This window comes from Chiloscyllium plagiosum, chromosome 7 (genome assembly GCF_004010195.1).
Source record: "Chiloscyllium plagiosum isolate BGI_BamShark_2017 chromosome 7, ASM401019v2, whole genome shotgun sequence".
Taxonomy (NCBI): Eukaryota; Metazoa; Chordata; class Chondrichthyes; order Orectolobiformes; family Hemiscylliidae; genus Chiloscyllium; species Chiloscyllium plagiosum.
In genome coordinates this window covers 27,887,539-27,897,058 of record NC_057716.1, presented here as the reverse complement: position 1 = coordinate 27,897,058, position 9,520 = coordinate 27,887,539, and the positions used below count along the sequence as shown (strand labels likewise).

General features: G+C 43.9%; 1 protein-coding gene across 2 annotated transcripts in view; it reads right to left on the bottom strand.

Moving 5' to 3' along the window:
- Window positions 1-9,229, bottom strand: part of col6a2 (collagen, type VI, alpha 2) — a 74,521-nt gene extending 65,292 nt beyond the window's left edge. Inside the window, exons 1-2 of one of the 2 annotated variants that reach the window (XM_043693334.1) lie at window positions 8,934-9,229; window positions 1,373-1,501 (exon numbers count right to left, since the gene is read on the bottom strand). In XM_043693334.1, the coding sequence (XP_043549269.1) occupies window positions 1,373-1,472 (100 nt within the window). In that variant the 5' untranslated portion in view covers window positions 1,473-1,501; window positions 8,934-9,229. The remainder of the gene's footprint in view (window positions 1-1,372; window positions 1,502-8,933) is intronic. The other variant, XM_043693333.1, reaches the window with a different exon arrangement.
- Window positions 9,230-9,520: the final 291 nt, after the last annotated feature.

The following is a 9,520-nucleotide window of genomic DNA, read 5'->3' as shown; positions in this document are numbered from 1 at the left end:
GATTCTGGATTTAGTGGTGCTGGAAGAGCACAGCAGTTCAGGCAGCATCCGAGGAGCTTCGAAATCAACGTTTCGGGCAAAAGCCCTTCATCAGGAATAAAGGCAGTGAGCCTGGAGCGTGGAGAGATAAACTAGAGGAGGTGACAGCCCCTTGAGAAATAAGCACCCCCCTCACTCCAGAGGAATGCTGCCATGAAGGAGATTGGGCATCAAGGGCAGCTACTTAGGGTTGCACACAATTGGCTAATCAGCGCTACACTTTGTGTTCTGGAGGAGAGCACAGAAGGTCAAAGTTCACTCGGGTCTTGTAGCATGCTAAGATGACAAATGTGTACAGGAGGAGGCCATTCTGCCAATCATGTCTGTGCTTGCTCCCTGAACCTCTTCTTGTCCCACTCTCCTGCCTTTTAATAATTAAACCCCAATGCCCCCTTGACCAGGAGCTGAATGACACAAGAGTGGCTAGCCATGCTTGATGTTATGAAGCAACTTGAAGTGCCTCTCTAGCCTCGGGAATTTCAAATCCACCTTTTTCTAATAAAAAGGCATGAGACTAGATTTTCAACCTGCTATGCTGGTTGCAGACCCTAGGCGTTTGTCCCACCATTATAATAACTGCTTAATTTCCATTCCTCAGTTGATTCATAGTAGTGAAATCTGGCTGTTTCTCAAAGGGGCAGACCTTCCATTACTATGGATCTGGAGTCACATGTAGGCCAGATCAGGTAAAGATGGATGGTTTCCTTCTCTGAAGGACATTATTCAATGAGATGGGTTTGTTATGAAAACCAAATGATACTTGTCAGGATCACCATCACTGAGACTAGCTTCAGATTCTAGGTTTTTTTTGTGTCTTCACTGAGCTTGGTGTAGTGGTAATGTCACTGAACTAGTAATCCAGAACCTCAAAGACATGACACCAATTCCCTTCGAAGGCAGATGGTCATAATTGAATTCAATAAACAAAATCTGGAATAAAATTAGCTAGTCTAATTGCAACCATTGTCAACAGTCATAAAAATCCATTTGCCTTACCACTGCCTGTTAGGAAAGGAAATCCACTGTCTTTCCATAGTCCGGCTTACAGGTGACTCCAGATCCACAGGAGTGTGGTAGATTCATAATTGGCCTCTGGGTAACACTAAGAATGAACAATAAATGCTGACCCAGCAAGCACAATTTTTGTTTAAATCATGTAGTTGGATTTGAACTCATGCCTCCAGAACATTAGCCTGGATTCTTGGATTAATGATTTAGTGGTTTATTCACAACACTGCGATCTACCCTAATCAGAGCCCCCACAACTGCCTGTGATCAATATTCAAAACGCTCAATGATAAGCATCAAACATCAGGGACTTCTCTGGTCCTACCTGTACAGTCCTCCGGACTAGGAGTAGGGATGAACTGACCTCCCACTGGGTCAACGAATCCCCAGGCAGTCAGGAGCAATGTGAGAAATGCCGGGAGCATTTTCCCTTTTGCAGCTCAGCAGCAACACCCTGTGAAGACAGGAGAAGAAATCGCAGAGAATCAGAGACTGGAACTGTGGTATATGCTGACTGGTTAAAAAGGTAAAAGCAAAAGAGATAGGAGAAGATTTCTTGCACAGTGAGTGTTTAGGATTTGGAGTGTGCTGCCTGAGAGTTTGATGGAGGCAGCTACAATCAAAACCTTCAAAAGGGAACTAGATTTTACCCGAAAAGGGAGGAAGTGCAGGGATACAGGGAGAGTGGCACTAAGTGAATTGCTAATTCAGATAGTCAGTGCAGTGGCAATGGGCAGAATGGGGCTCCTTCTGTGTTGTGCTGGTTCTGAGATTCTCGGTTAAGACTAAGTGATATGCTAATGAGACAGTATACATCATCACAGGAAGTGATACAATGTCACATGGTTTTGCTCTGTCTCGCAGCCTCATGGCAAGATGAAGCCACAGAAAGATGTTTCTGAAGTACATTAAAAAGGCAGGTCAAAGTGAACATAGTCCTCTTAGAAAATGTACCTGGGAGACTGTTTTGGGGAACGAGGAAATGTGTAGGGGAGTCAAACATATTTTGCACCAGTCTTTATGGTGGAAGATACCCCAAACATCTCATTAATAGTAAAGGATATAGAGAATGAATTAAGGATCATCACCTTCACTATTAGACAAACTAATGGGGCTAAAGGCAGCTGTGTCCCCTGGCCCTGATGGCTTGCAGCCGAGGATCCTAAAAAAAGTAACTACAAAGAAAGTGGATGCTTTAATGGTAGTTTTCCAAAGATCTTTGGATTTTGGTGAAGTATCAGAGGATTGGAAAACTGCCAATGTCACACTCCTATTCAAAATGGGAAGGAGGCACAAAGTAGGTTTTAGTCAATGCTGATTAGCCTAACATCCATTGTTTGAAAAGTATTGGAATTGATTAGTTAGGAAGTAATAGCAGAACATTTGGAAAGTCATAATCTAAACAATAGAGTCAGAATGGCTTTGTGAAAGGCAAATCATGTCTGACTAATTCAATAGAAATTCTTTTTTAGGAGGTCTCAACTCGAGGACAACCAGTCATATTCCCAAAACGTCAACTCTCCTGCCCCTCGGATGCTGCCCGACCTGCTGTGCTTTCCCAGCACCACACCTTTCAACTCTGATCCCCAGATGTGTAGTCCTCACTTTTGCCTAGTTGGGCAACTAGCACATATATTGCATTTGGACTTCCAGAAGGCATTTGATAAAGTAACAAAAGGTTAAGTCATTAGACAAGAGCCCTTGGTGTTGGAGGCAGCATATTGGCACGGATAGATAAAAGGCCAAGGCCAGAAGGGAGGAAACAGCAAGTGGGCAAAAGGGGTTCGTTTTTAGGTCGGTGACCTGTAACCAGCGGGGTTCCACAATAACCAGTGCTGGGTCCGCAACTGGTTACAATCTATATTAATGACTTGGAGGAATGTACTATAGCCAAATTTTTAGATGACACAAGAATAGGTAGAAAGGAAGGTTATGGGAGGCAGACGAACAACAGATAGTTTATCAAGTGGACAAAAAAGTTGTCAAATGAAATATAATACAGGAAATGCAAATTCATTTTGGAAGGGAGAACAAAATAACAGAATATTATTTCAGTGGAGAGAAACTTCAGAAAGTTGCAGCACAAAGGGATTTGAGTGCACTCACACATGAAACGCAGCAAGCTAGCACACAAGTACAGCAGGTAATGAAGGCTAATGGAATGTTGGCTCTCATTTCAAGAGGTTTGGAGTCTAAGAGTAGGGAACTCTTCCTGCAACTGAACAAGGTGATGGTGAATCCACATCTGGAGTACTGTGAATAGTTTTGGTTCCCTTATTTGATAAAAGATATTATTTCATTGGAGGCAGTTCAGAGAAGGTTCACTAGATGATCCCCCCTTTGGGAAAGACTATGTTATGAGCAAAGGTTAAAAAGGTTGGGACTCTGCTCACTGGAATTTAGGAGAATGAGAAGTAATCTCATTGTAACAGAGAAGCAATTAGGATTCTTAAGGGGCTTGACAGTGTGAAAAAAAGGGGATGGGGGGATAGTTGGGCACAGACAGGGCTTGGTAAGTGATAGCACAGAAGCAGTTTGGAGAGAGAGAGAGAAGTGAATTCGAAATCTGCAAGTATGCGACTGCACTAATGGAGAAGAGAATTGAAAAACTGGAATCAATTAAGAATTCCTTAACAAATTACAATTCAAAGTATATACACCTTTTTAGTGACACTAGATATCTTTAATGGGAACTCACATGACACGATGTCCTGCATATGATTCAACAGTATAACTGAATATGAGGCAATTCCTTTACTTTCCACAGGCATCAATGAATGAAGAATTGTTTTACACAGTGCAGTGTTGTTAACTATTAACATGTTGCCTACTTTGCAAAGAATGTAGTCAGGGCAAAGTTGCAGCACCTTTCCTCCCTCACTGCAGCGTAAGTGTAAGCAATGATAATAACTGCTCTCCAGAATTTAAAGGGAGGTCCGATTGCCATGTTTTGTGACAGGAACCACCAACTTTCCCAGTGCATTACCACTCTGCTAGCTAACTGCTGTTCCCATATCCATTTAGCTGAGGAATTGTTGTATGTAAGAAACTGTATTTGCTAACCTGCAGTGACACTCCACCACAGGCATCAGCCACTTCCACAGCAGGTACAGCAAGACAAATATCAGGAGTGGATTCTGGAGTGTTCTTTCATGAAGCATCATGAGCAAAGTCAATGGAGGCAAGCCTTACCCAGCATGCAGCACTGTATCAAAAGCCCTCTATTTTAATCACTGTCAGGCTCATCTCCTTAACCTACCTTGATTTCTGTCATTCTGGAAATGACAACAACTATCATGAGAATTAGCAGAGGTTCTTGTATCTCTCACTATCAGAAGATGGGGTCTGACAAACTGCAGCTCAGAGGAAGAAAAGCTGCCACAGCCTTTCTGAACTTTAACAGATGTGAAAGCACTAAAAGCACCATTTCAACACTGGTCTTAATGGTAATTTAACAATAAATGCAGGATATCTGCTCACTGAAACCAGAACAGTGTTGATAAAGGGCACTACTTGTCACTGGCCACTTGGGTGTTTCTTTTCTTCCTGGTGACAAAATCTGAATAAAGATTTGTGCACCTTGTGTCTCTCACTGTGTCTCACACCTGCACACACACAACATGGGTGCTGGGGAAAAAAAAAGCACTACCACAGGTAGGCAGTAGTGTGGGGGTAAAAAGAGAAATAAACAAACAAAAGGAAAAAAAAGAGATAAATAACAATGTTGTTATGCACAAGTCATTGCTGAGATATGCCCATTTGCTTCAGCTGGGATTCCATAGGAGTTTCAAACCAGCTGTTCTGTCTTGTACACAAGTCTACGTGCTGAATATGTATTTATATAGGGCTTCTAACATGGCACTTCACAAGGGTGTTATCAAGCAGCAACTGACAGCAAGCAGACATTAATCAGATGGTCAAACATTTGGACAAAGGTATTGGCTTCAAGGAGGAAAGAAAGGTTGAGGGATTATTGGGAGGGAATTGCAGAGCTTCGAGCTGAGGCAGCTGAACGCATAGGTGCCAGTGATACAGTCTAGAAACTGGAGTACTATAAGAGGCCAATACTGGAGGAGCATGGACATCACGCAGGGATGAAGTGTTGCCAGGATTGGAGGATTTGAGCTAGAGGGAAAGGGTGAATAGGCTGGGGCTGTTTTCCCTGGAGCATCGGAGGCTGAGGTTTATAAAATCATGAGGGGCATGGATAGAATAAATAGATAAAGTCTTTTCCCTGGGATCGGGGAGTCCAGAACTAGAGGGCATAGGTTTAGGGTGAGAGGGGAAAGATATAAAAGAGACCTAAGGGGCAACTTTTTCACACAGAGGGTGGTACATGTATGGAATGAGCTGCCAGAGGAAGTGATGGAGGCTGGTACAATTGCAACATTTAAAAGGCATTTGGATGGGTATATGAATAGGAAGGGTTTGGAGGAATATGGGCCGTGTGGTGGCAGGTGGGACTAGATTAGATTGGGATATCTGGTCAGCATAGATGGGTTGGACCGAAGGGTCTGTTTCTGTGCTGTACATCTCTATGACTCTAGAAGATGGCAACCCATGTCAACACCCCACCACCCCCCCACACCCCTGGTTAACGAGCTGTCAGGAAATTGGCAGGAGTGCAGGAGAGCAATAGATTTGTGAGAGTTTGTTCAAGTTATGAGCTGTACCCTTGAGCGTGGCTTTTAAACTCATTCCCTACTGGGAATCCACATCCATCAATCTGACAGGGAGGCCCTACATGTGAGAAATGGGTGCCAATTGGTTCAAGGTCAATGTTGGGTGCAATCGAGGAATGAAGAGTTGATCTCTCGAGGCATGGCGAGTCTCCAAGGAAGTTCAGTGCAGGAGGGCTGCAGGAGGCTCTCAGAGCTTTGATTTGACCAACTCTTTGCAAACATTTAGTTTGCACACAGTAGATTTATTTTACACCAGAACTGAGACCTCAAAGGAAACGGAGGTCAGAGGAAGCCATTCAACTGTTCGAGCCCCAGTCAACTAGATCATGGCAGGTTCAAATCTTAAACACCATCTCCTCCATGATCCATAACCATGGATCCCAGCAAAAAACCTACCCGTCTCACTGTTTTAACATTTTCAATTGACTCCAGCAGCATTTTGAGGTTGGGGAGGGGACAATTTTCAGATAACCGCAACCCCTCCCTATGAAGTCAATACTTCTCAATATTGTTCCTCACTGATTTCATGTAAAGCCTCCTTGTTCTGGACTCTATCACCACAGGAAATACCTTCTCTGTCTCGTCTAGCAAATCCTTTAATCAGTTTAATTCCTTAATTGGCAATACTTAAGGGAGCGCAAGTCTAATTTATACAAACTATCCTCATAACTTTATCCTTTTAGTCCCAGAATCTGACTGTCTGGGCTTTATTAAATCAATGACAATACAGGGCCCTCCAGTCAGCCTTGTGAATGTACACAACAATATTGTACCTGACCAACAGAGACTGCAGCAACATCCAGAAAGAATCTCAGCTGTTTGAACTGTGCCTGGTTGGAAAGGGAATCTGAAGTCAATGGGAATAGATGTTGCTTTTACACCCAGTAATGGGAGCGGGCAGCAGATTAAGTTCTATGGTGGGAGCAAACCACACAAGCCGCAAAGTGGAAAGGTGCTCGATGCCCAGGTACCCAGCACGGGCGAGTCAGGCATTCACGTCTGAATCAGAATATTCACGGCCCAAATCTCGGCTGACACTCCCAATGCAGCACTGAGGGAGTACTGCACTGGTCAGAGGCACGGTCCTTCATACGAGATTTAAACTAATGTTCTATCTCACATCTTTGGTTCAATGTAAACGTTTATCCTGTCACTAATTTGTGGGGGTCTTCTGTCACTATGAAATGTATCCACCAAAAGTGGCTAGAAACAGATTATCTCATTGCCTGTTTATGGGACCATGTTATGTGCAAACTAGCAGCAGTACTTTCGAATTATAACAGTGTCTGCACTTAAAAAAAAAGCTCCATTGTTTACAAAGCACTTTGGATATCAAAAAGCCCTTTGGATATACTGTATAAGCCTCAGACAAATGGGTACAATATAAATACAAGGTCTTGCTTTCAAGTCAGTGGGCCTAACCAGGTGAGGGAAGGGAGTATAAGCTGATCCCTGTGCTACGATCAGGCAGTTGCAATAGAGTAGAGTCCCTCTAATGATTGTCACCTACTCCCAACTATCGTCCCTACCAGCCGCCTGTTTGAAATAGCTGTCACTCTGTGGCACGTTGTCCACTGAAACCCACTATTAAGACTGGTCTACTGGATGCCAGGACACTCCAAGAACGCAACTGGGGATTGGCGTGAGATATACTGACCTGGCTCGTCCACCCAATGTTTGCCCCTAGTGCTGAAGACCTGAACAGCAGCAACTAATTACAGATGACAAAGGCCACGCGAGGCTGGGGCAGGTGGGCAAAAGGCTTCAGTTACACAGGTACAGCACACCACCAACCCCCTCCAAAACACACACACACACACAGACACACGACCAGACCAGACCTAAAGTAACATGGGGAAGGAAGTTTGCTATCCCCAACTCACCCATCCACCTCAGTTTATCTGTAACGTTATACAACAAAGAACCACGGATGCTGGAAATTGGAAATGAAAACAGAAAGCGACCTTCTTCAGAACTGGAGCTGAAACGTTAGCTCTGCTTTCTCTCCACAGATACTGCGAGACCTGCTGAGTTTCTCCAGCAATTTTTTTGTTGCAGATCTCCAGCACCCCGCAGTCCTTTCGGTTCCTTTTTGTTTTGTGTCATGGTCAGCTAAGTGACATAGTTTACAATGGCATTCTCAAGAACACAGTGCCTCATAAGGAGAGGCAGCTCTTGTACCCATAGTAATCAATACTGTATTAAAGTGACTGCCCTTATTCTACACTCCCACAAGCCATAATCAGTTAATCATGTGCAATACTGTGGTTAAGCCACTTCTTAGAGCTGCTATGCACAAGTGAGGACACTAGAGGACGCCGAGCTCCAGGAAATGTCCCTTCTTCCCCCAGCCCGGTGTAATAATTTAAAACTGTATAAGCCTCAGACAAATTTCTAAAAAATAAAATTCCAAAATGCTACGGCTCAGATCCGCAAAACGGAGCGGTCTGTTCGAGTCACCAACCTGTCCCCGTCAATGGGATATAAATGAAACACAATCAGATGGTTTGGGAGTGGGGGGGGAAAAAAAACTTTTAACAAATAAGATGTACAGTACAAACTCCTAAACACCCAATGCAAAGACCGCTCGCAAGAGGTCTGGGAGGCTTCACATTCTGAGAAGTTGTTTGACGGTCCTCTTTCTGAATCCTGCTTTTTAAAAGTACAATCTCAACGGAGGTCGCAATTAATACTTTTAAGTCCCGCCGAGTGGAAGGGGCACACTTCCCTGAGCTTCAGCGGGACCCGTGCAATTTGCATTTAATTTCAAGCATTTTGCAGTCACAGTTACAGCGCCACTTTAACAGAGGGGGCTCTATTCCTTCAGTCCCCCACCACCCCCAGACCCAATGGCTCTTAACGGGTTAACGGTACTGATAAGGGGTAATCGGTTAAGAAAGAAAACTTTAAACCTTAAAACAAAATTGCAGGATTCGACAAAAGAATTCCACAAGCAGTCAAGAGTCTCCCCCCCCCCCCCCCCAACAAAAAGGTTAAAAAGACTTTGTCTCAATTTATTAAGGTCAATTTCAGAGAGCCTTTTTCCTCCCAAATCTTAGCTTCGATCTTAATCCAAACAATGTATAAAATCTGCCTCCCACGAACTGTGGCTAAAATCCTTTTTTATTCTTAAAATAAAGTTAACTTTATAATAGAGACTCGGCAAAGTTTCGGAAAACGCTCAGAAGGAACAAGTTTTACTACCTGCCAATCTGGTCTGTATCTTCCTCGCTGAAAAGAAGATGGGATCTTCAAGAAAAAAGATTGTCCCAGGTCCTTTTTACATGATCCACCGAACAGTTAGGATGAGAAATGGGGAACAGTAGGATTTTTTTGGAAGTTTTTTTTTCGCGAGGGAGCAGGAGTGCATGCAGACTTGCAGCTGCGCGTCTCTGGACTGGGAGGACCTGAGGAAAAAGTCAATCCCTGCTCAGCTCGCTTTACATAGAGGAACTCAACGCTCCTGAACTGCCTTCCAAGATCCAGCCCTGACCCTCCTCTCGAACCCCCTTCCAGGGTCCCTCTCTCCCCTCCCAGGCAGATCCCGGCTCCACACACCAGGTGGCACTGTCTCTCCAACCATTCACATTCCAAGTTCAGCCCTTCACAGAACTGGTTTCCACAACCACCACTTCTCAGAACTTTCTGGATTTGTAATTTTATTTTCTCTGTCAAAAGGTTTCTGGAAAACGTTTTTCTTTCTGCTTCCTGCAAGTTTCACACAAGTCAAGCGAAAGACCCAGAACTCTTTGTTTTGAGAGCACAAAGACACAGGCTTGACATGTCAGTGC